The sequence below is a fragment of the Papaver somniferum genome, chromosome 6 (genome assembly GCF_003573695.1).
Source record: "Papaver somniferum cultivar HN1 chromosome 6, ASM357369v1, whole genome shotgun sequence".
NCBI lineage: Eukaryota > Viridiplantae > Streptophyta > Magnoliopsida > Ranunculales > Papaveraceae > Papaver > Papaver somniferum.
In genome coordinates this window covers 137,588,873-137,616,470 of record NC_039363.1, presented here as the reverse complement: position 1 = coordinate 137,616,470, position 27,598 = coordinate 137,588,873, and the positions used below count along the sequence as shown (strand labels likewise).

The 27,598-nt window shown below is 41.5% G+C and overlaps 2 protein-coding genes and 1 pseudogene across 4 annotated transcripts; all 3 read left to right on the top strand.

The window, feature by feature from the left end:
- The first annotated feature begins 12,108 nt into the window (after nucleotides 1-12,108).
- Nucleotides 12,109-19,381, top strand: LOC113289477 (annotated as a pseudogene).
- A 306-nt stretch (nucleotides 19,382-19,687) lies between these two features.
- Nucleotides 19,688-23,043, top strand: LOC113289475 (probable inactive heme oxygenase 2, chloroplastic). 3 transcript variants are annotated; one of them, XR_003331029.1, is made up of 5 exons: nucleotides 19,688-20,433; nucleotides 20,528-20,754; nucleotides 21,598-21,705; nucleotides 21,847-22,041; nucleotides 22,954-23,043. XR_003331029.1 is itself a non-coding variant. In XM_026538728.1 (4 exons), the coding sequence occupies exons 1-4, from the start codon at nucleotides 19,746-19,748 to the stop codon at nucleotides 21,937-21,939; spliced, it is 1,116 nt and encodes a 371-aa protein (XP_026394513.1). In that variant the 5' UTR covers nucleotides 19,688-19,745; the 3' UTR covers nucleotides 21,940-23,043. The 3 variants fall into 3 exon arrangements, 1 of the variants encoding a protein (XP_026394513.1); XR_003331028.1 differs by having other exon boundaries at nucleotides 22,162-23,043; XM_026538728.1 differs by having other exon boundaries at nucleotides 21,847-23,043.
- A 15-nt stretch (nucleotides 23,044-23,058) lies between these two features.
- On the top strand, nucleotides 23,059-25,856 carry LOC113289476 (nodulation protein H-like). Its single transcript, XM_026538729.1, has 6 exons — nucleotides 23,059-23,191; nucleotides 23,615-23,844; nucleotides 23,942-24,200; nucleotides 24,924-25,103; nucleotides 25,180-25,335; nucleotides 25,430-25,856. The coding sequence occupies exons 1-6, from the start codon at nucleotides 23,165-23,167 to the stop codon at nucleotides 25,604-25,606; spliced, it is 1,029 nt and encodes a 342-aa protein (XP_026394514.1). The 5' UTR covers nucleotides 23,059-23,164; the 3' UTR covers nucleotides 25,607-25,856.
- The last annotated feature ends 1,742 nt before the right edge of the window (nucleotides 25,857-27,598 follow it).

The following is a 27,598-nucleotide window of genomic DNA, read 5'->3' as shown; positions in this document are numbered from 1 at the left end:
TGGGAGCGGCTTCCTGGCTGGAAATAGCTGCTTTCCTGACGCAGCGCGGTTGAGGGATGAAAATATGTCTTGACGTTGTGCCTTTGAAAAATATAGAATCTCCGATAAATGTTTTACCATAGACTGCACGATTTTGTGGGCGAAGTCCCCATAAATCATGCATCTCCTGACAAGAAGAGAATCTTTGTGGACTCAGGGGGTTGCTGATTTCCTTCTACTGAGCGTTTAAGAGAAACGCTGGAAGGATGCAAGCTGCTGGCGCTGGGAAGATGCAAGTTGTTAGCGCTGGAAGGATGCAAGCTGTCAGTTGGAAGGGATGCAAGTTGTTAGCGCTGGAAAGATGCAAGTTGTTAGCGCTGGATCGGCTTGGCGTGGGCGCTGGATTGGCGTGGACGCTGGCTTGGCAAGGCGCTGGCTTGGCATGGACGCTGGCTTGGCGTGGCGCGATAGCAATGAAGTGGGAAAGCATATTCCAGGTATGTACTCCAGCGTTTCTCTTTCAATTTGTTTTCTTGTTTTTCTTGTGTTGGTGCAAACCCTAGCCATAGGTATTCCTTCCATAAATCTGTAGAAATATTTTTCTTCTGAACTGGTGTAAACCCTAGTCGTAGGTATGCCTTTCATAAACTTGTAGAAATAATTCATCATAAACAATTCCTCTTCAAATATCACCATAGTAACGTCGGCTACCTCATGAATAGTGACGGGTAATCATTATTATGCAAAGTAGGTACGTACGGGTAGGTGACTGATTCCACGAAGAACCGGGCGTTAGGGTTTTCCTCTTCTTTTTTTTTAAGCCAAACAAAACGCCTGGTTTATGGTTTGATTTGAATTGATAGATAATTGTTATCTATGAGGGTTTTGGATTATTATTTGGAATGAACTGTTTTAGAATAATGATGTTTTTTGGTTATGACTATAAGTAGCATGAGTACCCCAGGAAAGTCATGGAATTGTAAATGTTGTGCGACAGTAGAAAGCATGAAATGAAACATGGGAACAATATGGCTATCGGTTTTTATCTCCCCTGTGAAGATTTGAAGTAGTGGACCATGTATTTTGTCTAGCAAGACTTACTCGGTTTTTCGGATCTTCTAACGAAAAATGGATCTTCCGGGTGCAAGTCCGAGTTTTGTGGGAAGCGCCGCCATGATCGTGAAAAGTCCCAAGCCGTCCCTGAGTCACCTGATAACCGAGTCGTCGATCCCTGGGCGGATCGTTTGCTTCTAACCTCTGGGAAGTCACCAGTCATCCCTTGTCGTGTCATGACTGGTAACCGGGCCGTCTGGTAACTAAGTCGTCGATCCCTGAGTGGATCGCTTGCTTATACCGCCCTGATGTCTAGATCTAAGTATGATATCGAGGATTGAAAATTTACATTGTAACTGAAAGATCAATCTCCCACTGTGGTCACCAATTGTTTGGGGGTGAAAACAGTTTCTGCTGGTTTCGATAATTTCGTGTGTTGTGGGTGAGAAACGAGTATAAACCCTAAACAATGTATTGCAAGGGAGTAATATAGATTCGAGAGATCAATCTGTACAAATCCGGCCTAAACCAAGAAATGGCCGTTCCATACTTGCTTCGGTCACAAAGTGAAGGAGAAGGGTTGGTTTTAGGGAGGGAAGCGAAGAGAGTGTTGAGACCAGAATAGTTGATTCTGGAAGAGTAGTTATTTTGACTTGTATCAGAAAGCGTAAGCTAACATATGGGAAAGCTAACAGGTGATTTCTGAGTGTTGTATGCTCCTGACCAAAACTTGTTGTTTTGTGGAAATAAGTAAGACCTATTTATACAAGTCGAAGTGAAACGTACTCTGGTCTCGTAACAAATGGAAAACGAATGAGTAAATGGGAGGAGGTGATAACCGGTAACGCCTGGAATTGATGTTCCATGATGAAGGAAAGCGTTTCACCCAGGGTCGGCCCTGAGGCAAAGTCAACGAAGGTTGACTTTGGGGCAGCACCGGAACAGAGGCAGCAGATCAGTTTTTCGTTCAGTGGTAGTTTGTGTTAAAATAAAAAAAATGAAGGATCAAATGGCGATCACAAAAAATAAAAGGACTTATTATTGTTGAATTTAGGGGCATATTGCAAATAGTTAGTTACTTTATTGTCTTATTGTTAATTACATAACAAGTCTAATATATTCAGAGAATCAGAGACCAATTTTCTTTCTATCGGACAACAAGTTGTTTGGTGATTCTTGTGTTACACCAAACAACAAGTTTCACCAAAGTAAGGAGAATTCGTGATTCTTGTGTTGGTGTCTTTGTGTAGATTCTGCACGTGGTGCTGCTAGCTAGGCCGCGGAGTGGTAGTGGTGGTTGTTGCCCGGAATGCAAACAGTTGGCGCCATCTTGGTTAGGCTGGGGAACGCAGAGTTGTTGGCGTTGCTGGCTTGGCTTGGCAAGCCGTTGGCATGGTCGGCTTGGAATGGAGACGTTAGCGTTGGATCGGCTCGGATTTGGAGTGGCACGGACTATTGGCTAGGCAAGGCGTGGCGCGGACTGTTGGCACCGTGCATCCTGGTTGCCTCTTTCCATGCGTGGATTCAAGTAGGAAATCCCTTCCTTATTCAAATTTCAAAAGCGCTGCGGCTATAAAAGGGCTTCCTCTTCATGTCATATCGCTGGTTTTGCTCCCGAGTCTCGGTGCTAGCGGTGGAGTGGTAGCAATAACGATGGAAAGCGTGTTCCCAGTACGTATCTCCATTTTTCTTTACCCCTGATTAGTGTTTTGACGGGAGATTTCACTGAGGCTAAGTCTTCGACTGTAATGTAGGCCAATCTTGTCTGCTCAGTATCCATTTCTCTTTCTCTTTAGGGTTTCTGCAGTATATATGCGGCTGTAATGTAGGCCAATCTTGTATCATCTCCCTCTTTTTAGTGTAAAGGTTTCTTCTTGTCCAGTCCATATTTCTTTATTATGTCGATCAGAAGCGGATCATCCTCGAGCCAGCTAGATTCTTCAGTCAAGCGCGTGAGGCCTAACTCTCGTGACAATTCTCCTACCCGGTTCATCCGAGTAAAGAAGATTATACCGGTATTCTTTCGTTTATCAATAGATGTTTCATTGTTTGCTGACGAGTGACAAAAGATTTTCTTCTGTATAGAGATATCCTGTTGGAGCATGCGTGACTACCGTTGATGAGGATAACTTGGTTTCCCCCCTTCCTCGAGTCTGATCGTGCCAACCGCTGGAGATTTGGAAAACGCCGATTTAGGCATTTCTTGTCATGAGTATCCCAATGCAGGTTTGTTGTTCAAAATCCGCATGAAGTGTTTATCTTCTAACTACCGGAACGTTCTTGGGTTTCTGGTGCGGAAGTAATTCGTGACTCTTTACACGAAGATATGGAAATGATACGGCCACATCGCTACCAGGATTTTGGTGCAACATTGCTCGTCTGCCTTGGTTTCCACAGTGAATTGTCTCTTTCCTATGGTCGCTGAAATGGAAAGTATATCCATTCATGTCGTCGTGGAACCAACTATTCGAAAGTGGGAGAAAATGGTGTCTACCCTGTGAATTCCTTAAGTTCAACGTGAGTTGGTTGCGGCATCGTCTTGACATCGTGAAGGTCGACAGAGCCGGTATTCTCGCTGATGTTGTTCCTGCTGCAAATGCTATTTTGGAAGAGGAGAAGGTTCTGTCCATGGAGTCACAGAAGGTGGAAGATTCAATTCAAAACTTGAAGAGCAGGACCGAAAGGTATCAAAACCGGTTGAGGATGATGCTTTCGAGGAACTACAATCTGTTGGATGGGCTTTTCTGAGTAATTGCGAGACGTTTGGTTTCTTTCTGGGTCTTGAGCGTGTTTTTTGTTTTTTTTAAGAAATAAGAGAATTTTATTGATTTGCTCCAATTAAAAAAAAGAAAAGAAACTTGATAACTGAGATGTGAAAAGAAGAGGAAAGATGCCTGGCTAGCCGTGCTATGATATGGCGAGGCATGAGGTGACGGTCAGGCGTAGTATGCCTTGAGCCACTTTCCGTTGATGACCGCTTCCAGTTTTTCTCCGTCTTCTTTAATGACCTTGTAGTACTCGCTGTTCTAGGCTTTCGTGACTATATAAGGCCCTTCCCATTTTGGGGAGAATTTTGGTGCAGACGCGTCTTGCTGGATGTGTTTGGCAGTCTTCAGTACCAAATATCCCACTTGAAAAGCCCGAGGCTTTACGACTTTGTTATATGCTCTGTCAACCCTATTTTTGTACGCTTGTGTGTGTTCTTCCACTCTGGATCTTCTGGAATCCACAACGTCCAACTCTGCTACCCTGGCGCTTAATGCTTCAGCTTCATTCCATCGAACTCCGCTTGCTTCGGTAATCCTAGCTGATGGGATTTTAACTTCTACTGGGAGGATGGCGTATGCGCCGTAGACAAGGGAGTAGGGATAGGCGCCAGTGGAACTTCTTGGTGATGTCGGATACGCCAAAGTGCCATTGGCAATTGTTCGTTCCATGTCCGAGGATTATCGTGTACCGTCCGACTGAGGATTCAGATCAAAGTTTTGTTAGTGCTTTCAACCTGTCCGTTTCCTTGGGGATAGTACACGGTGGAGAAAACTTGCTTAATTCCATATTCTTCAAGCAATTCCCATACTTGCTTGTTGGCGAAAGGAGTTCCGTTGTCGGTGATGATATGTTTAGGCACGCCAAATCGGCAGATGATGTACTCCTTGATGAACACCGTGATTGTGGCTCCAGTAGTTCCTAGTAAAGGTATGGCTTCGACCCATTTGGTGATATACTCGGTTGCCGTTATTATGTAAACATGCTGTTTTGAAGACGGCGGGTTGACCTTTCCAATGATGGCGAGTCCCCATCTATAAAAGGGCCACGGACTGCTTATTGAGTGTAGAGGAGTCGACGGTACATGGATAAGGTTTCCGTAGATTTGACATTTTTGGCATCTCTGAAAAAAACAGCTGCATCATCCTCCATGGTTGGCCAGTAGTACCTCTCATGTATATGAAGAAATAACTTTCGTTTTCCTTGGTATTCTCCTTCGTGCATTTCTTTCAGCATGATCGGGATTTCTGCCTCGTTAAAACACCTAACAAACTTCCTCCAAAGCTTTTATGATATAAGATCCCTTAATGGAATATGAATCTCTTGGACCTTTGTTTTACCTTGGCTGCGTCCTTCTTGTTGATGGGGAGTACGCCGTCGCGAAGGTAACTGATGTATGGCTCCTGCCAGTCCCCGGCGTGGCCAATATTGAAGACTTCCAATTGATGCGGTGGTGCTTGACAATTGGAACATGTTTTTTGAAGCAACCGAGATTGAGCCTCCACTTCTGGCCAGTAGTAGCCAAGTCGTTGCAAACGGCGATAGAGTGTTACCACTAGTGTTAGCCCGCAAACTTCGCCATGGACGCGGTTGAGTTGTTGTTGCGCCTCTTCCTCTCCGAGGCATCTTGACAAGGAACCGTCTGGGTTCCGATGGTACAACACTCCTCGGAGCATAAAGAAATTTTGTAAAGTTTTGAGACTGACCTTTCCCTGGGAAAGTGAGCTATTAAGCTCTTGGATAATCAGCGTTCTCCAGTCGCCGGCTTCAGCCTCCTCGGGTTGCGAAAGCCATGTTGAAGCCACGGCTCGTCTCTTCACTGTCAGGGTTTCCTCAAGACCTTCGAATTGCAGTTTTGATGCTAGTGTGGCTAGACAATCAGCATGTTTGTTGCGGCTGCGGCCAACATGCGTTATGGTCGCGTCGACGAAGTAATTTAGTAGCTTTTTTGCCTCGGCTCTACACGGGGCCAATGTTACTTCCTTCAGTGCGCACACTCCATTTACCTGGTTGACGAGTAATTTAGAATCCCCTCTTATTTCCAGACATGTGGCTCCAGCTTGTTTAGCTAATGACAGTCCGATGAGAAAGGATTCATATTCTGCTGAATTGCTGGTGCAAGGGAAGTCTAGCTTGAAGTAGTGCGAGGAGACTTCACCGGCCGGGGATACTAGAACCACACCTTCTTCCCCGGTACCAATTTTAGAGGTGGCGGAGCCGTCGAAAAATAATAGCCACGTTTCTTCTTTGATGAAAGAGATTTCCGGAAAATCTCCAGGGAGGTCCTCCTGTAGCGTCGTGGTATTCTCTCCCGGGAATGCTGCTAGCAAATCCGAAACCGCTTGCCCTTTGATAGCTCTCGGGGAAGCGCACGTTATGTCAAATTCTGGCATTTGGAGGATCCATTTGTCTGGCCTTCCTATCAGGGCCGCTTTTGAGAGGAGGAACTTCACAGGATCGGGCATAGATATCAACACCACTTTATTGGAAAACAGGTAATGTCTGAACTTCTGGATGGAGTGAATCAGGGCCAAGCACGCCTTTTCTGCTTTGGGATATCTAAGTTCGGCATCTCTTAAAGTTCGACTGAAGTAGTATATGGGATGTTCAATCCCTTCGTCATCTTCTTGGGAGAGGAGAGCTCCAACGGTAGTGTCACTAAAAGCAGTGTAGAGGCACAACGGTCTTCCTTGTATGGGAGACTTCATGATGGCTGGGGAAGAAAATGTTTGCTGAATCTTCTGAAACGCCTCATGTTGTAGCGTGGTCCAGACAAAACCCGCTCCTTTCTTCAATAAGGGGGTAAACGTACCAACAAGTTGAGCCAATCCCGGTAGAAAGCGGCGAATGTAGTTTATTTTACCCATGAAACTCTAGAGTTCTTTCACAGTTCGCGGTGGTGGCATTGTGAGGATGGTTTGGGTTTTGACCGGGTCGACTTTAATTCCCTCGGCGGATACCTGGAAACCTAGGAACTTACCCGAAGAGACACCAAAAGCATACTTCAATGGATTCATCTTCAGTTTGTACTCGCGACACCTTTCAAACACCTGCCGCAGAATCTCCGCATAAGTCGCCCGAGTTTTTGATTTAACCACTATGTCATCTACGTAATCTTCGACTTGCTTGTGCATCATGTCGTGAAAGATGGTAGTCATGGCGCGTTGGTAAGTGGCGCCAGCATTTTTCAAACCGAAGGGCATCACAGTATAGTAAATGTTTCTGAGGGGAGTTCGAAAAGCCGACTTACTTGCATCGTGTTTGTACATCTTTATTTGATTGTAGCTGATATACCCGTCCATGAAAGAGAACATACCGTGTCCACTGGTGGCGTCTACCAGAATGTCAATGTTAGGAAGTGGAAAATCATCTTTAGGCAACATTTGTTCAGATCCCTAAAATCGACACATCACTTGATTTGTCCGTTCTTATTTTTTACCGGAACCACATTGGCCAACCAAGTAGGATGGTGAATGGGTTTGACGAAACCAGCAGCCAGTAGCTTTTGAATCTCCATCTTGATCTGTTCTTCCACATCGTGCCTGATTTGTCTCGGGGTTTGTTTGACCAGCTTTGATCCGGGTATTATGTGTAGATGGTGAGTGGCCAGCTTCTCGTCCAAGACAGGCATTCCTCGTATGTCCATGCGAATACGTCTTGATATTCTTTTAGAAGGTCAACCAGCTTAACGAATTCATCTGCGCATAGAGTCGAGCCGATTGATACGGGTCACGGAGATTCCTCACTCCCGATATTGACAACCTCAATCACGTCCATGGTAGAGTTGGTTCCGTCCTGTAGATGTCGTGGTGCATCCGGTATTTCCTCTTGCGGCTCGTTACTGTGTTTGCATTCTGCTGGGCGGAGAGACAGTGTGGTAGTCTCCCATGTTAATTGCTAACAACGGCACTGATATACGATTTTTCCTTTTTCATCATGACTCATGATAAAAGCCCGTTCTTGCTTGGTACGGGAGCGAGCCAAACTCTGGTTTGGCGGGTGAAGACTGGCGCGCTTCCCTTCCGAAGAGGTGGTGTGAGATCGGGTTTCTCTGTGAAACGATGCAAGCCCATCGCTTTCTTCAATTGACGTCAGATTCGTTGGCTGCGCCCCGCTGGCTCTTCCTCGGCTCAAACATCTCCATGCCACAGATCGGCGCATAGGGATATAACGATGCAGAGATGCGGATGACTTCTCCGATTAGCATGGTTTTCAGGCACTGGTGATATGTCGAAGGAATGATTCTGCTGTCGTGGATCCATGGTCTTCCCAGTATCATATGGTAATCCGGCTCCTTTTCGATTACTTCGAACCTTACCTTTGACTGGACCGGTCCTACTGATAAATTCAGGTTAACGTATCCATACGTGCTGGTTTGGTTGCCTTCGAAATCGGTCATCGTAGTGGACTGTCGCACGACTTCGCTTGGCCGCACCCTGGCTGTTCTGAGCGTCCTTAGGGTAACGACATTGGAGGACGCTCCTGTGTTGATGAGGGCCCTTTTGAATTCCACATCCTTGATACGGGCTGTGACGTGTAGGGCACGGTTATGTCCTTCTTCTGCCATCATGTCATCGTCGGTAAACGTGATATTGTTGATGGACATCTTCGGCATTCTTGATGTTTCCAAACGCGAAGGAACCAGGGATGCGTTTGACGCTATTCGATTGATAGCAATGAACGTCTCCATCCGTTGATCCTTTGAAAGATGTATGAGTTCACATAAAATTTCCACCTATGAGGCCGCTTCCTGGGCTACTGGTTTCTGATTGGTAGTGAAGCTGTTGACTTGGGAATGATCGTCTGGGACGTTAGTCCCCAGTTCTGGAATTTTCGGGACAGGTGGGTCACTCAACTCCGATGTTAAGCTGATAAGGAAGTCGAGTATGATATCAATCGCCTCTTTCATCAGATCCATATTCCTGGTGTGGATCTCCTGAACACGTGCCAAATCGGCCAGCCTTGGAACTTCTCCGTCGATCGCGTTGTTGGATGTTGCATTGGGAGAGGAAACACTTCCATTCGCCTGAGTGGAACTTGGGGGCACGGATTCAGTCCTAAAACCGACCAACTTCCTGAGTAGGAGTTAAAAAGCGTAATCTGAAATTGGTATTGCAACCGAGAGATTAATCTCCCACTGTGGTCTCCAATTGTTTGAGGGTGAAAACGGTTTATGCTGATTTCGGTAATTTCGTGTGTGTGGGTGAGAAATGAGTTTAAACCCTAAACAATGTACTGCAAGGGAGTACTTTGATTCGAGAGATCAATCTGTACAAATCCGGCCTAAACCAAGAAATGGCCGTTCCAGACTTGCTTCGGTCACAAAGTGAAGGAGAAGGGTTGGTCTTAAAGAGGGAAGCGAAGAGAGTGTTGAGACCAGAATAGTTGATTCTGGAAGAGTAGTTGTTTGACGACTTGTATCAGAAAGTGGAAAGCTAACAGATGGGAAAGTTAACAAGTGATTTCTGAGTGTTGTATTCTCCTGACTAAAACTTGTCTTTGGTGGAAATAGGTGAGACCTATTTATACAAGTCGCAATGAAACGTACCCTGGTCTCGTTAGAAGTGGAAATGGTTGAATAAATGGAAGAAAGTGGTAACGGGTAACGCCTGGAATTGATGTTTTTATAATGAAGGGAACATTTCACCATTACTCCTTGTATTTACTAACTGATTCATTCTTATGACACTTTCTTGTAACGGGCATAGTGTACGCCGCACGCCGTAAACCGCCAGACCAATACCCTGATGAGCATCCCCTTGTTTGTGACATGTTTTGATGTCTCGAGTGTTTTCGTGGAAAACGTGTAGAATGTTGTTATTGTTTGGCAAGTTAAGATTGGGAGTCTTTCCGGTTCAGTGGTGACTTTCGACGGCCGAGGTTTCGCATCTTGAGAGGAAGGTTAGCCGTTGATTGTGGTTACCTTCCGTTGGTAGCCAATGGCGTGGCCACGGTGCTGGCATGGCTTGCGCATGCTCTTAGCGTGGCTAATTAGGGTTTGGTGCTGTGACCAAAGAATTGGAATATCTAAGTATGTGCCGTGGCCAAAGAGTTGGCAGCGTAGCCAAAGGTTGCCACAAGTCGTTTGGTGGAAAGTTTGTACGGCTAAGATCTGCATCTCAGGAGGAAGGATAACCGTTAATTGTTGTAACCTTCCGTTTGGCAGCCAGTGGCATGGAGGCATGGCCGGCATGGCTTTGGCGTGGTCAAATTAGGGCTTTGGCACCGTGGCCAAGAATTGGCACCGTAGCCAAGAGATTGCCACAAGTCATTTGGTGGCAAGTTTGTACGGCTGAGATCTGCATCTCAGGAGGAAGGATATACGTTGATTGTTGCAACCTTCCGTTTGGCATCCCGCGACATGGAGGCATGCCGACATGGCTTTGGCGTGACTAAATTAGGGCTTTGGCACCGTTGCCAAGAGTTGGCACCGTAGCTAAGAGATTGCCACAATTCGTTTGGTGGCAAATTTGTACGGCTGAGATCTGCATCTCAGGAGGAATGATAAGCGTTGATTGTTGCAACCCTTCGTTTGGAAGCCAGCGACATGGCCGGCATGGCTTTGGCATGGACGACATGGATTTGGCATGGTTTTAAGCGCGACCAAGCTAGGATTTTGGCATAGTTTTAGGCGCGGCCAGAATTAGGGTTTTGGCATAGTTTAGGCGCGGCCAAAATTAGGGCTTGGCATTGGGCCAAAAGTTTCCACGCGTTTGGTGGCGAACTTGGAGGTTGATATTTGCACCTCAGAAGGAAGGGTGGACGTTGATTTTGGCAACCCTTCGTTTGGCAGCCAACGACATGGAGGCATGGCCGGCATGGCTTTGGTGCGGAGGTGTGGCTGGCACGGCATGCCATTGGCACGGTGGTGCGGATGGCATGGTTGGTATGCCTTTGGCGCGGAGATGTGACTGGCATGGCATGCCATTGGCACGTTGGTGCGACTGGCATGGTTGGCATGACTTTGGCTCGGAGATGTGGCTGGCATGGCATGCCATTGGCACGGTGGTGCGACTGACATGGTTGGCATGCCTTTGGCACGGAGATGTGGCTGGCATGGCATGCCATTGACACGGTGGTGCGGCTGGCATGGTTGGTATGCCTTTGGCGTGGAGATGTGGCTGGCATGGCATGCCATTGGCACGGTGGTGCAGATGGCATAGTTGGAATGCCTTTGGCGCGGAGATGTGGCTGGCATGGCATGGCATGCCATTGGAACGGCGGTGCGGCTGGCATGGTTGGCATGCCTTTGGCGCGGAGATGTGGATGGCATGGCATGCCATTGGCACGGTGGTGCGGCTGGCATGGTTGGCATGCCTTTGGCGTGGAGAGGTGACTATTAGGGTTTAGCGTGTCGAAATCCTAGTTTAAAATATGTGGCACGCGTGATTGGCACATTTGGCTACCATGCGCGGCTGGCATGTGCAGAGATGATGCCATTCAGTACCGAGGGCTCTGCCGTGGAGCATGGTATGTAAAAAATGTACCCCGATAATTTTACGCAGACATGTTGAATGGTTCAATAAATGTGCTAGTGGCGACATCATTACTCAAGTGTGACATCACTGTCTAACTAAGGTTTTATGATTTTAACTCTAAGCTAAAAACCACCATCAACACAAAAAAATAAAAAGCCCTCTTACTAACATGAAGTGTGGGCTTTGTTTTTCTATTGCATTACAAAGATTGATGGATAGGTTCCCCTCCCAATTTCCCTTCCTCAATTTCACTGAAACGGGATAGTTATCTCTCCGAAGTTCTATATTTTTAGTTACCAATTTACCAAACCTATAAATTACTCATTCATTTGCCAACCATTAAATGGTACGATGGTTGGTATGCTCCCTCCCACTGTGGAGGTGGGAGTTCGAACCCATAGTTACAAGAAATAACTCCTTATAAGAGTTAAGGATATAGCCCAAGACCACCCTTCCAAACCATCAAAATAAAATAAAAATAAATTACTCCTTCCCAAATGCGGCGGATATGCGTTTTAACGTAATTGCCAAAAACAACTCCTTATAAGAGTTAAGGATGTAGCCCAACAGTCCTAGACCACTCTTTCAAACCATAAAAAAAAAAAAAAAATTAAAAAAAATTACTCATTCCCAAATGCGGCGAATATGCGTTTTAAACACGCATATTTCTGAACAGAATTTTTGCTGTTCCAGGTCTTCCATGAATCGCAAACTCTACCAAAGGTGCCATTCCTACATATTACAAACACCTGAATTATAGGCCCATTTTGGTTTCAATCCCGGTAAATCCCGCCTATATCCTTTTCCCCCAGGTTAATGAATTATTCCCGATTCGCTGCGTCTCCCATACAGTACTTATATTTGCCGCCATATTCGCCTCTGCGGAAAACCCCCTTTTCCACATGAACAACAAAAAAAAGTTATCTAGGGTTTTGATTTGATGGTTTAACCATGAATTTGATTCGTATCTGCATCAGAAATCTTCGTAATCTTCAATTTATTGCTTCTCGTCGTAATCTCTCATTTTTTTCATCATCACCACGACGACAATCTCAAAACCCTGTTGAATTTCCACCCGTAAAGGTCGAAAATCCCCAAAATGTCCCTAATTCTCCACCACCAATGGTTACAATTTCCCCTTCTTCATCATCTTCTGCTCGTACTCTATCTCGGAAATCCATATTTGCGATTTCAGCAACCCTAATTTCAACTATTGTTGCTGCTTCAGTTCTCATTGATAATAATGATACGATTAGTAAGAAATCTGGATACGATTACATTGATCTTGAACATTCTATTGAGAAATCTAAGAATTCTTTTATGAAAATTTATAATCAAATGAAACAAACTGGTGTTGCTACTACTGTTGTATGGAGATCGTTAAGTTCGGTTTTATCATCTGCAAATCAAGAAGTTAGATTAGGATTTGAACTTAGGGTTGCATCATTGCTTGCTGATATTGTCGCGGCCAGTGAAACTCGTAGATCTGCCATTGTTGGTGCTGGTAGTGGAGCTGTTGTGGATTGGTTATTAGACACTGTTTCTTCTTCCAAGGATTCTGGTACTCAAGCTGAATCTGCTAGAGCACTTTCCTATTTAATTTCTGATCCGAATGTATGTGAAGCTGTGCTCGGAAGACCTCGTGCTGTTCCAAACCTTCTTAAGTTCATCTTTTCTTTTCAACCACGAAAAGACAAAAAGGTAAAAGGCTTTTATCATTTTTGAATAGCAATTATTGCATTGTTGTAAATATGTTCATATTCTGTCTAAGTAGTTTATGTATGGCAAATTCGAAATGTTGGAGATATATTACCTTGCAATTTATAATGGTGGAGGTTCATTCCGAAAACCTTTTAGTCAATAGTGCAACATTTTGTGAGATAAGGTATGCATTTAAATGACATGTAGAAATTGAAGGCTAGGAGATATCATAGAATGGTTGACGAATTTCCAACAGATCAGCAAATAAGGATCGCAAGCTAAAAGAGGGTTTGAGATCCTGAACACGAGGCGTGCATTTAGCCCGTAGGGGACTCTTGAAGTCCTATCTGAGTCCAAGTAGAATTTCATAATGGTCATGCTGTTTTCCTTTTGTTTCTTATGTTCTGTGTTTCGAGTTATTTTGATGTTTTGAATTTGTTTTCTTGCTGGAGCAGCAAGATAGACGAAGTTCACTTGATAATGCTGGGGTTTCCAAGGGTAAGAGCATGCTTGTGGCTGCTATTATGGACATTGTCACATCCAACTGTGATAGCTTAGACAAAGAAGTATTTCAACCTTCTCTGCCAGTACATGCAGACATAAGAGATATTGCCACAGCAATTGAAGTTATCGAGGAAGGTGGTATGCACTTGGATGAGTCTGAGGAAGATGATGATGATGGTGGAACAGGATTGCGAGGTATTGGATTAAAGGTTCTTGGAGGTACATCTGTGTTGGGTTTGTCAAGAACAAATGGAGTTCACCACAGCGCTGACCAAGAAGGACCAGTTTCTTATGTTCCTTCAACTCTGATGTTGCAAAGAAGTCATGATAACTTGCGACCGGAGCGAAGGCTAGCATCTGGTTCTGCTCCAGGTCTATGGGATGATTTGCAGCGTGAACATGTTGCTGTACCTTTTGCAGCATGGGCTTTAGCAAATTGGGCATCGGCTTCAGATATTAATCGATCTCATATTCATGAACTTGACCAGGATGGGGATGCTGTCATGACTGCTTTAATAGCACCCGAGAGAACTGTGAAATGGCATGGGAGTTTGGTGGCTCGCTTGCTTTTGAAAGATAAGACATTACCCTTATTTGATTCTGTTCCTGATTGGAGTTCAAGTCTTCTTTCCACTGCTGCAGAAGCGAGTAAAAATAAAGACATTCTGTTGGTTCGAGTTGCTTTATCTGCCTTCCTAGTTTCTGTTGAAAGAAGTCGCGGTGCACAGAAGGTAGTGATGGAAAAAGGTCTTCACATAATGAGAGATATTGCTAAAGAGACTCAGAAGCGTGGGCATGTGCAAGAAGCGTTAGCTAAGGCCTTGGAATTGTTGTGTGCTGGAGAAATGCATTTATCTCTAGAAGAAAGTCAAAAGTGGTCCAGTATTCTCTTACCCTGGGTTTGTGGAAATTTTTCGTCGAACAACCTCCGGGGTTCAGCAACAAATATCCTTTCATACATACTTGAAACCTATGGACCATTGTCAATTCCAATTTCTCAAGGATGGTTAGCTGCTATACTGAAAGAGATTCTAGCGTCCAACAAGACAACATCCAAAGGAAGCAGTCAGCCAAAAAACGACAAAGTGAAGGTACGGAGATGTTAACTTTTTAGTAGCGTATCCTATGCCTACATATAAAAAACTGTATCTGATTTTACTAGTTTTAACGCATTTATGGTTGTCAACTGTCTTTGCAGACTCAAATTGATCAGTCCAATGCGCTTATTGCTGAACAGATCACCAATCAATTGGCTGTTGCTGTTGTTAATCTGGCTGGGATTCAATTAGGAACAAACAAAGATTCTGTTGATACATTCCCTCTTGGGGAGCTGCTTTCTTTGGAACCATTTGCGGCGCCATTTAAAGCTATGAATAAAGACAAATTGCGTAAGTTTGACGCTGCAGATTCTGCTTTGGCCACACTTAAGGGTATCAAGTCCCTTGCGGAGGTTTCTACTGATGATACGGTGTGCCAGAACAAAATAGTTGATCTTGGGATGTTGTGTTTGCTGAGGCGTTTCCTTTTGAGGGATGATTATGAGCAGCTTGCTGCCATTGAAACATATGATGCATCAAGAGTTCATGAGATGCAGGAGCAAATAAAGAATTCCCCTGGTGAAATTTCTGTTGTGGATGCAAATGATTCCTCTAGTGTTAGAGTTCCTCCTACAGCTCACGTCAGAAGACATGCAGGTAGGCTGCTAACTATCCTTTCTGTTCTTCCTAAAGTCCGGAAGGCCATAATAGCAGATGAAGTTTGGTGCAAATGGCTGGCTGATTGTGCTAATGGTAAGCTTCCTGGTTGCCATGACCTCAAGGTTCAAAGCTACGCGAGGGCCACATTATTGAACGTATTTTGCTCAGAAAATATGGATAGGAGTTCCGATGATAATAATGGTCATGATGGGTACTCGGGAAACCAAAATAATACCTGCCCTAAATATGATGACATGATTTTTCTAAGTAACCCTCAAATGCCACATTGGAAGTGTCCTGATAAAACTGATTCGAGTAGTGAACTTAATACTCCATCTGGAAAGAAACCAGATTTGCGCGATGGTGAATCTGGTGAAGAATCCGGAGACGGAGAGTCTACAACTGTGACTGGCTATTCAGAAAATGATGGTTTATCTACTTCTATTAGCGGGTCCGAGAGCTGCTCACAAGATGATGATGCTATACTGGACATTGTCTTTGTTCATGGCCTACGTGGAGGCCCTTTCAAGACTTGGCGTATAGCCGAAATAAGTCCTCAACAACTAGTAAATCTGGCCTGGTTGAAAAGATAGATCAGGAGGCTGGGAAGCTAGGAACATTTTGGCCAAGGGAATGGCTTGCGGCTGATTTTCCTGATGCTCGGGTGTTTTCTATCAAATACAAGGTGTGTTTATACTTCGGCGCTTGATACTTTGAAACTGTTTCTTTAGGTGGTTTTCTCTATATCTTGTCCTGAGATAACGAAAAATTAATTTTCTTCTGAACCCTTAATTATCAATCAATTTAGCAGCTAGTAATTTTAATTCCAAGAAAGTGTCCAGGCTGGAACCTCTGATGAACATGTACCATCTAATTGAATGATTTATGCAGACAAATCTAACTCAGTGGTCTGGAGCTACTTTGCCTCTCCAGGTTTGTGCTATTATCATGTATTTAATATTTACATTTACCTGTTTTGTATTTCATTTTCATATGCTTTAAAGAGTCAAATTAGTTGCTGGACAGTTTTCTTACAAGGTATGGTTCTTATTTTGAAATGCGAGTCTGGTGCTTGTTGTATATGAAACGGATAAATAAGAAGCCATCTTTTTGACATTATACTCTGGAGAATTTGCTGAACCAGATTGCTTCCGTACAATAGGATTTAGCATAAATGATAATAGGTTTGATATCTGCAAAGATCTGAAGTAGTTATTTGTAGGTTAATGCTACCAACATCATAAGGAGATTAAAAACAAAGGGTCTGATAGGTACTACAAGTTGTTGAATGAAGTTTCAATTTGTCTGACCAAACCAACAAATACTACCCGACCAACTTAGGTTTGTTCAAAGTTTTACTAGTCTCAGTTTAGATTGGTATGAACCTCAATTTGGAGTGCGGCTCTCTAAATTGAGTGATCTTTGGGAGTGTAGTAGTGGTTATATGGGTGGTGGGTCTCTTAGTACCAGTCTACTACAGTCTTTTCCTTACCCAAAGAGTTGATTCCACTAGAATGATATAGTTAATCGTAATGATTGTCGACTTTGTGTATTTCTTTTATTTTTTTGAGCTTCTTAAGGAATACAGGTCAATAAAAATAAATAGAAAGAAATATAGGAAGAGTAGTGGAGCATGTGATCTTTAGATTGAAATATCTACTATGTATATATTTATATAAAATGAAACTTCAAGGAGTTTTTCTGGTACCTGCTGTTAATCGCTGTACTTTCAAAACTGGTGCAGGAAGTCAGTTTGATGTTATTGAAAAAGCTAACTGCCGCAGGCATTGGAAGTCGTCCTGTAGTATTTGTGACACAGGTTGTACTTTTGATTAATTTCTTTGCCAGCATATTCCTTTTCATGATCCTGAAGAATTTATTAAACTAAACATGTCGAGCAACCTGAAAGAGTTACCCATGCGGAGTTTTAAATATATCTAAAATTTATTACGTGTCTCTGTTTTGTTGTATGTCAAAGATAAATCTCATCAAACCATCACGTAAATAGAAGAGTATACCTTTGATAGAATGGAACAAATAGTTTCTATGCAGTAGTTACTTTTTCTTGGGTTTGGTGTCCCAGTTTTACTACATATAAGCAAGTCTGTGTTATTGCCAATGGGTGCCTGTATTTATGTGTTTGATTTTCTTTGTGTTCTTGTCTGCAGTATGGGAGGCCTGGTTGTTAAGCAGATGTTGAATCATGCAAAGCAAGAAAATCTCGAACAGTTTGTCGACAACACCGTCGGAGTTGTAAGTGTAGTGTAAAGAATCTCATAATTTCTCACTCTAGGGTTCTCCTTATGTTACTTCCAATTTATATCTGTCTTTTTGTACTTGGTTTCAGGTTTTTTATAGCTGTCCACATTTTGGCAGCAGACTTGCAGACATGCCTTGGCGAATGGGTCTTGTATTACGTCCAGCTCCAAGTGTTAGTATTTTCTTTTGAAGTTGAAGAAATTGTTAGGCTGTTTTGTATTGGCGTCCGAATTTCCATTTTTTTTTATTTATAATAAATCTGTTGAATACGCATATCAACCAAGTGTTTTTGTAGATAGGGGAGTTGCGAAGTGGATGTGCAAGACTGGTTGAACTTAACGACTGTATTCGTCAACTTCATAGTAAAGGACGGCTTGAGGTTCTTAGTTTTTGTGAGGTAATACCATTTTTCACAAGATACCACTATTACCTAGTTTGATGTCATTTTAATATCATTCTTCAGTGTCTTCTTTGAGCTGACAAGTGTTTCTTACAGACCAAGGTAACTCCAATTGTTGAAGGTTATGGAGGATGGGCCTTTCGAATGGAAATTGTGCCTCTTGAATCATCCTATCCTGGTTTTGGTGAAATTGTTGTAAGTTTGATGCAAGCACATTTTGCTCACATTTTCTGTTAGGAAGGAAAGTTCTAGAATGAAACTAATGTAAAGAGGTACTTTTAAAGAATACAATAGGTCCAGTTTCAAGAAGCTTAGGATGATCAGTATTCATAATGCTTTCTCCCTTAGAGAATACAAAGGATTGATTTTATCTGTTTTGTATACTATTCCCTGCAAGTCAGTCTGTGGCTTTTAGCCCCCAGCACATAGTTAGAATTGCAAAAGAAGTAAGCTCACAATAAGAAAACTGCAAGATAACTACTACCGTGTGACCAATTTCTGCGTTTAAACTATGATACCTGATAGTCCTGTGTATAGGCATCGGGTTAAGAGCTTGTTTCTTAAGAATACAATAGATCCAGTTCTGAAGCCTAGGATGATTCATATCTTAATCTGTCCTCCCTTAGAAAATACAAAGAATTGATTTGTCTGTAGGTTAGTCGGTGCCTTTTACCCCCAGCCAAAGTTTAGTCTTGCTTTTTGCAATTTTCATAATCATGACCATCTGTGTTAAAGATTCGTCTTCATAATTTTCAAACACATGAACTGGAAGTCCATAAGTATTGAGTCCTAAGTAAACTTATTGGCTGTCAATCTTTCTAACTCCATGGCAACTACAGAACGTCTATATGAAATTAACAACAAACAACAGCCAATTTATATTCAGCATAAAGATTACATTTGTTCATGTTTTTCTTCCTCTACTTTTTGAATTCAGGTATTAGATTCGACGGATCACATAAATTCTTGCAAGCCAATGAGTCGCTCTGATCCATCTTACAAAGAAACATTAGACCTCTTGCAGAAGCTAAAAGCTCAGAAGCTTAACGCACAAAAGCTAAAAGCTCAGGTTACATGATGAGTTTTCAGTACAAGAATTTTGATTCCAAGTCACAAGGGTGTTACGCTTGCTACCCGGAGTTCGTGGCCAACGGTATCTTTTCTTCTAAGGCACTCGTCTTATAACAGTCCTGTTGCCTGAACAAGCTCTGCAGCAGACTCCTGTGAATATCCGTCTAAACCTTGATTTCAGACTCAATAGCAAGAAACCAGTTGCAACAGTTTGTAGATCCATTATATACTTGAACATGGAAGCAAAAGGTAGATGTAAATTTTTTCTGTAGAAACCCAAATCCCAAAATTTGAACACAAGATATATTAGCATGTGGGATGATTTAAGTTCTCCATTTCTAGGAGAGAGGACGCAGAGTAAAGTTAGATAGAAACATGTACATACAAAGTTTGTTGTTGTACGGTTGTACCCACAGGGTCTTATTGCTCTTTTTCATGATGGTTATAAAATGTATTCATAACTCTAAATTTTCAATGGGAATTCAAGTATTCATAATTTGTATTGTATGAGTAGCAAAGTTTCATTAATTGCTTGACTTAGACAGATGACCCAACAACTATGGTTAATTCTGTTAGTGCAACAACTAACGGCAGGTGAGGGGCTATGCTGGCGTTTTGGCCATGTTTCTGTTAATGGGCAATGGGGCGTTCAGAGTTCAGACAGAAGAAAGGCATTGTACCAAGGTTTGACTTTAGTCCTGGATGCTTGACTCTTTTGAGAAGTAGATAAGAACTTGGGGAAGTTACAGCTTACAACAGGTCATTTCTTTCTTCACAAAACAGATAAAAAGAAAGGGGGTTTTGGGGCGAGGAGAAGAGGTTTAAGAAGAAGCAGAAATGGTGTTTTCATGTGTTAATGGTGGCAGTAGTGGTGGGAGTGGGATTATGATACTGGAGAAAACACTTCTTCCATTTCATCCCTTTAACACCACCACCATTAACAAATTTACTAACAAAAGTTTGGTTCAAAAAATTATATCCCCATTATCAAATTTGAAACTTCTCCCACAACAATCATCATCAGCTAAGTTTCTAGCACAATCTCTTCAAACGTCTATTCCTTTTAAGAAAAACAGGGATGGGGTTTCTTCATTCATCTCCTGCTGCTCTTCCACTGATGAAAATTACCCAAATTCATCATTTTCAACCACCACCACCACCACCACCACCTCTCCTACTGCAACAGCGACAGCCTCAACCTCAGCTCCTCCATTGCTAAGGAAAAGAAAGAGATATAGGAAGCAATACCCTGGTGAAAACGAAGGTATTGTTGAAGAAATGAGATTTGTTGCCATGAAACTCCGTAACGATAACGCCAACAACAATACCGGTGATAGAGATAGCGATGGTGATGAATCAGAAGAAGAAAGGGAGTCATCAGATGAGGAGGCCAAGGAGGAAGTAGAGGATAGGAGTGGTGAGACATGGATCCCAAGTATTGAAGGATTCGTCAAATACCTTGTGAACAGCAAGCTTGTTTTTGAAACCCTAGAAAGGGTTGCTTATGAATCTGAAGATGTTGCTTGTAAGTGTCTTATCTTTCCCCTCTTTTCCTTTTCCTTCTTCTGATTTCTGTTTTGTTTAATTAAAATTCTGGGGTCTTTTTTATTTCTCTGTAGATACATACTTTAGGAGGACAGGATTGGAGAGATCAGAAGGGCTTAGAAAAGATTTAGAATGGTTTCAACAACAATATAACATAGAGATTCCACCGCCTAGTAGTCCTGGTGTCTCATATGCTGAGTATTTAGAGAATTTAGCAAAAACAAGTCCTCCTTTGTTTCTCTGCCATTTCTATAACATTTACTTCGCACATATCTCTGGGGGACAAGTTATTTCCAAACAGGTATAATTTAACTATCCACAAAGTTTCATAAAGTTTTAATAGCCATTCCTGAAATGTTCTTCAATTGTAATCTTCCATTAATATATGATGCTGGCAAAAGATTTTTTTTGCGTTCAGTGTATATTCTTATTTCACTATCACAAGTTGTAGTTTAGATTCTTTTAGTAATGCAAAAATGCCATGTTAGAAACACTCTTCATATGTGATTGAATCTTGCTAGTAAAGTAGAGAGCTCGCAAAAAAATATAGGAGTATACTATGTCTAGAGTGCTGTTGGTTTCATTGCAATATTCGTGTGTTCAGTTTAATTTGTTTAAGCTTGCCGTAAGTTCCTCGCCAGGTTACCTGAACCCCGTGCTTAGACATGTCAGCATTACGCGAAGCTTGGAGATTAATTCGTAAACCACAATTTTAGCTCCGATGAGAGTGTTGCACAAGTTCAGAAATTAATGAGTGCTTTCGTCTACATTAAATCATCTGGTAGTCATGTGCAAACATTCTTCTTCGCCATCCTATAAAATTTATGGGATACATGTTGTGTTTTTTCTGGCATGTGCTGTTTAGTGACTCCGACATGGGTTTCATTTCTAGCCTACCCCAACTTGTTTGGGACTAAAGGCTTGGTTGTTGTTGTTATTTGCTGTTTAGTGCTCCCTGGAATCAAGGCGGAAGTAATAACTCAGGTAGCTGCATTATTACTAAGAATCATTGAGTGTAACAATGTTTGAGCCTTGATCAAGTTGTTATCGTCTGGTATTACTTGCATTTCCAAATGTACATTTTAAACAGATTTGAGTTTATGACCAGTGAGGAATGGTTCACTATTCAAATGTTGACCTGTAGGTGTCTGAGAGGATTCTTGAAGGAAGGGAGTTGGAATTCAACAGATGGGAAGAGGAAGCCCCGGAGTTGTTGAAAGCTGTCAGAGAGAACCTCAACAAGCTTGGAGAGGTAAATAACACTGATTATGTAGTCTTAATATTCTTTAAAAGGAAACTCGAGTTTTCCATCTTGCCACCAAGATTTTTCTAAATCATAATTCGTACTGTTGTTTTTCTAAATCACTTTTTTGTGGTTGTGGTCTTCACTCAGCACTGGACCAGGGATGAGAAGAACAAGTGCTTAAGAGAAGCAGCAAAGTCATTCCGCTTTCTAGGCCAGATTGTCCGGTTAATCATTTTGTAATGCTAGCGCCAAAGTTCTAGCCTTCATGAGTTCATATGAGGTAGCTGATTTACAATCTTCCTCGAGTCAGGTGTGAAGCAGGCCAGACTAAGAAAGATCCGTGTATGGTTTGACCCCCAGACTCCTTAATCCTGTCTAAATAGATAACCATTCTGTCACTGCTTTTGTGAAATTAATCATTCAGATTTTTGAATCTCAGTAGAGTCGATTCTAATCATGCAGATTTTTTTGGTCGACATTTGACAGACAGAGTTGAATAATTGAGGTGGTTTATTACAACGTAGGATGAGATTTCAGTTGTGGATTAGATCCACATATCCCGTCTGAAATCTGAAGAACCAAAATAAAACCATGAAAGATCCGAACTTTTTGTATGTGTCTTATTATAATCAAATCCCATTTGTCAATAAAATAATTTACAGTAGCATTTTCTTTCATCTTTTTTTATTATAACAATTTTGTCTGTTAACAACCTAAATCGGGCTAAAATGACTCTCCCAATGTCATTGTCCGTAAGTTACAATTCCAAAGATTTGGAAATGTGAAGAAGAACAAGAACAAAAACAAAATTAAAATTTTCTCATACGCAAGAAAAGTCTTCCTCTTTGATATTTCTGCTCTCCATTTTTGTGAGGTACCCGTTACAGCCCGTTCTTGATACGCAACAGGCAATGCCAATGAGCATCGGCATGAGCCGTCCAATGTCCATACTCAAGTAGATTCGAGTATATGATGACGATGATGGTGGTGTGCCAGGTCATGTAGTCAAGAGTTGGGACAGAAAAAGAAACCAATTTCCGGAAGTAGAGGACAGGGGAGAGAAACAAAAAAAGAAAGAAAGAAATGATCCAAATCTAAATTTAAGATTTAGTTATTGTTGTTCTTGTCTTCGTTATTATTAAGATTTAGTTATTGTTTCTGGAAACAAATTTTAGTTGTTGATTTGGTTCATCTTTCTTAATCAGCTCTTTAAAGTTTCTAATCAGCTCTTGGACATACTTTCCGAGTTTACAGAAAGGAAACAACTCTTATTAGCAGCAATACCAAAAAAAGGAGAGAGCGTCAAAGTGTTAATAATGATAGTGTCCTTCATCACGAGGAATACCTAAAAAGAAAAAAGCAACAACTACTTTTCTCTTCTTCTGAGTTCTGGGTCTGAGAGAGAGAACGGAGAGGAATCTGAGCTGCCAATCCCCATTACTCTTGTTCTATTTCAAAGGAAAATATGGTTGATGATCTCAACAACAATAAGGTTTATGTTTCAGTCTTGTTATTTATTTCTTTGATTTATTATCAGGTTCATCTTCTTCTTTGCCCTGTTCTCTGATTGATTTCCTTTTTTGTGAGAAAAATGTCTTAGCTTTATGAGATTTGTTTTATAACACTTATGCTGTGTTTTTTTTTTCCTTCATCACATGATCTGTTTTTTATTTGGGGTTTTTTGGTTTGGACATTTATAGAAAAATACTGCTGCAGTACTACTAGTTTCATTGATTTGATGCTCCAAAGATCCATTAAGATGAAACCCTTTTTTCTCATTTTTGTTTTTTGATTAGTTTTTTGCTAATTTTGATTACCATTTGTTCTACTTTTTAGAATGCCATAATGTAGTTCGGGTCAGTGATTTATCTGAATTCTGTTTTACTAACAGACTGGGTGAACTTGGATAATGCAGGATGATAACCTCATTGTAAAGGTTCCAAAGAAATCTCCATTAGTCTTGCGGATGGTTGTATTAGCATTTGCCATGGTCTGTGGGGTTTATATTTGTTCAATCTGTCTCAAACAGATTAGCACTGGCACCAAGGTCAAATTTACAAACCTAGAGTTCCTTGAACCTTCTTGCCCTAAATTAAAACATGAGATTCCCAAATTGCATTACCCGAAACCGGAAACATTTAGCAGGTGATTTTCTGTTGTCGCACACTTTTTTGCTTTTGGTTTCCAGTGATGGATTTCATGTTGAATTTCTGATTTTTCTGCTGTGTTTTGGTTTTAACAGAGCTGAATGTGCGTGCAATCCTGTTCGAGACTTTGCAATTTTATCAATGCAGAGATCAGGAAGTGGATGGTTTGAGACATTATTAAATAGCCATATTAATGTCAGCTCATATGGGGAGATTTTCTCTAATAAAGATAGAAGGAGTAATATCACATCAATCGTAAAGACACTGGATACACTTTATAACTTGGACTGGTTCAATAGTGCGTCCAAGAATGAGTGCTCAGCTGCAGTTGGTTTAAAATGGATGCTTAATCAGGTATACAAAAACGGCTACTATGTTTTTTTGTTCTGCCCATTATCTTTCATAAGGAGACTGTAAATGAGAGTCCCGCAGACCCATAACTTTATAACATAAATGCCTTTTTTAAAACCTTACCCGTCGCGGAGATAATTTGACCACTGTACTACTTTGATTGAAGTTGTCAACTTGGCATACCCTTAATACCTTCGTCAATGTATTTAGAACAAATACAATACAAGAACAAGGAAGAATTGAGATGATTGAAAAGTTCAGGAATGAGCTAGTTAAAATTAGGCTATCTTCCCCCAGTGATTCTGTCTCTTATAGTGAAACTTCCAGCTACTAAACTAGTATGCTTTGTTAAATCTTCTTTCTCCATAAGCGGAATTAAGGTAGTTGCAGCCATGGTTGTGAAATCTCATACATTAAGCATATACCTTAGTAAGCTGTATAATAGTTATAGGGATTGCTCTTTCTGTTCTGTCCTTGGATAAAAATTAGTTGCTGCAAGGCTGTAAACTATGCTTCTTGAATCTCGGCAATGCTTAATGTCAAGTGATGCACAATGAAATCCATATATGAACTCATAGGCTGCATATAATTTTGGTGCTGTGGATGAGGATGAAAACTTTTTTTCACACCTGCTACTTTCTCTTCTCTAGGTTAGATTGAGGGCCAACTTCTTTTTTTTTTTTCATGTGTTCTCATTTAGGCATTTCAATGAAAACTTTGTTACAGGGGTTGATGGCAAATCACAAGGAAATAGTGGATTATTTTAACCAGAATGGTGTTTCTGCTATATTTCTTTTTCGAAGAAATCTTTTACGCCGGATGATCTCTGTGCTTGCCAATACTTACGATCGAGATGCTAAGTTACTAAATGGGACCCACAAGTCTCACACACATTCACCCCATGAGGTATATTCTCCCTCCTTTACTTTCTCCTTTAGTCCCTCCTATTATGGCTGAACTCAGTGTTGGAAGCCATTTGCAGGCTGAGATACTAGCAAAATACAAGCCTACAATAAATGCTACATTACTGATACCAACTTTGAAAAAAGAAGAGGACACAACTAGAAAAGCTTTAGAATACTTCAACAACACTCGCCATATCATTGTTTACTACGAGGATCTCGTACAAAATCGCACTGTAAGATACCCATCTTTTCCTAAATGCTTTATTAGTTCATGTTTGTTATTATTGGTCTTTATTATGTTCTCACTGGGTCATGATTTTCCTGCAGAAACTGATGGATGTGCTAAGATTTTTGAGGTTACCCCAGAGGGAATTGAAGAGTCGTCAAGTTAAAATCCACAAAGGGTCATTAGCAGAGCAAGTAGCGAACTGGGATGATGTCCACAACTTCCTCAAAGGAACACCATATGAAAACTTTATCCATTCGGATTATGCAATGCAGTAACAATTGGCACATCCGTTAACCACTCCAGATGATTGATGTAGATAACGTATTAACATGTTCCTTCCAGTTTTGGCATTGATATACAGGTGCGAGTTTTTACACTTTCTTTTTTCTTCTCACTCACCGAAAACAGCATTATATAATGCAAGGTCCTGTTAACTTTTAACAATTACGAACAACTACTTGAGTTATCAATGGAAGAGCGAGAATTGATGTTGTAAGTCTGCCTTAAAATTGTTATTTTGTTAAATGTTGGAACTATGTGTAAAAGAAAATTTTGAAGAGCCATTACTTCCCTTTGCCAGAAAAGTGGAATCAGTGTGGTTTTAGGTTCTGTGAAGAGAGTTACAGTCGCTGGACTTTTCTCTCGGATCTATTTTCATTTCATTTTCTTCTTAATTTTACAGGTAACAGAGAACAGCTATTTAAGCTTTTACAGACTTAACAGATTATTACCGGTTACATTGGCCGGTTATTCCAACAATAGAAAACTGACGCCACTCAGTTGCACACATGCGATTCACACACAGTCCTATGGTGAATGAAAACAAAGTTCAACCATACGAGATTGTACCCATATCAACTTAGAAGTAGCATTAGCTAGAGCTCTATATTCAGCTTCTGTGCTAGAACGAGACACATACTGTTGCTTTGGAGAACACCAACATATTAAATTAGGACCCATGAAAATAGCCATGCCACTTGTAGATCGTCTGTCTGTCGTATCACCTGCCCAATCAGCATCTGAGTAAGCCTGCAGCTGAAGAGAGGATGAGAGAGAGTGCCATTTAGATATTAAACTGTAACCCATAAGAGAGAGTGCCATTTAGACACCTGAGTATACGCTTGACAGCAGACCAGTCAGCTTCAAAAAGATGTTGCATAGTCTGACAAGCCCTATTGACTGCAAAAAGCAATATCAGGTCTGGTGATAGTAGCATATTGCAATGCTCCAACTGTACTTCTGTAAAGAACATGATCATCAGAGGCTAGAGACTGAGTAGGAGGAGTAACAGTTGCAACAGGTTTACTGCATGGCTTAGCTTCTTTCATTTTAGTATGGACCAAAAGATTAGTAATATATTGCTCTTGAGATAAAATAACACCTGTAGAGTTGGATGTAGCATGTATCCCCAGGTAAAAAATGAAGTGGCAAGTCCTTAATTGCAAATTCCTTGCCTAAGTCATGAATAAGTTGATTAACTGCTAAAGAAGAACTGCCTGTAACCAAAATGTCACCAACATAGATAAGGAAGTAAATAGCAATAGAAGCAGTGACCTTGAAGAAAAAAGAAGTATCAGTTTCCGAAGCAGAAAAACCAAAATTGAGAAAAATCTGACTGAGTATGTCAAACCAGGCTCTAGGTGTCTGCTTCAGTCCATATATAGACCTTTGCAGTTTACACACATGATTAGGCATAAGTTTATCAATTTAACTTGGTGGATGAACCAAAGACACATCTTCTGTCAAATGACCATGAAGAAAGGCATTCTTAACATCTAATTGCCTGATCTGCCAACCTTTGTAAAGAGAAATAAAGAGAATCATTCTAACCGTGGTTGGCTTAAACACTGGACTGAAAGTATCTCGATGGTCAATTCATTTTATCTGATTATACCCCTTAGCAACTAATCTTGCTTTATATCTTTATATGGATCCATCTGCATTTCTTTTAATTCTGAAAATCCACTTACATCCAATTACATTCTGACCATCCATAGTAAGTACTAATTTCCATGTCCCATTCTGCAGTAGAGCATTTATTTCCTCATCCATGGCAGCTATCCATTTATGATCCTTACAAGCTTCAGTATAATATGTAAGTACGATAATTTCCTCAAAAACGGATTCCACTTCTGAAGCATAGACCTTAGGCCTGAAAATACCTCTTTTACCCCTGGTGGTCATGGAATGGTCATTAACAGTGGGTATTAAAGAAGAGGATGGTTGTGGTACAGGGTGTGAGATGGATGTAGAAGGAGATTCAGTAG

Bases quoted from the DNA above. Each gene is read 5' to 3' on its own strand.
- LOC113289475 (XM_026538728.1), top strand. From the start codon at position 19,746: ATGGTGTTTTCATGTGTTAATGGTGGCAGTAGTGGTGGGAGTGGGATT. The intron at 20,755-21,597 runs GTATAATTTAAC...GTTGACCTGTAG, and splicing joins GACAAGTTATTTCCAAACAG to GTGTCTGAGAGGATTCTTGA. The intron at 21,706-21,846 runs GTAAATAACACT...GTCTTCACTCAG, and splicing joins ACCTCAACAAGCTTGGAGAG to CACTGGACCAGGGATGAGAA.
- LOC113289476 (XM_026538729.1), top strand. From the start codon at position 23,165: ATGGTTGATGATCTCAACAACAATAAG. The intron at 23,845-23,941 runs GTGATTTTCTGT...TGGTTTTAACAG, and splicing joins AAACCGGAAACATTTAGCAG to AGCTGAATGTGCGTGCAATC. The intron at 25,336-25,429 runs GTAAGATACCCA...ATTTTCCTGCAG, and splicing joins ATCTCGTACAAAATCGCACT to AAACTGATGGATGTGCTAAG.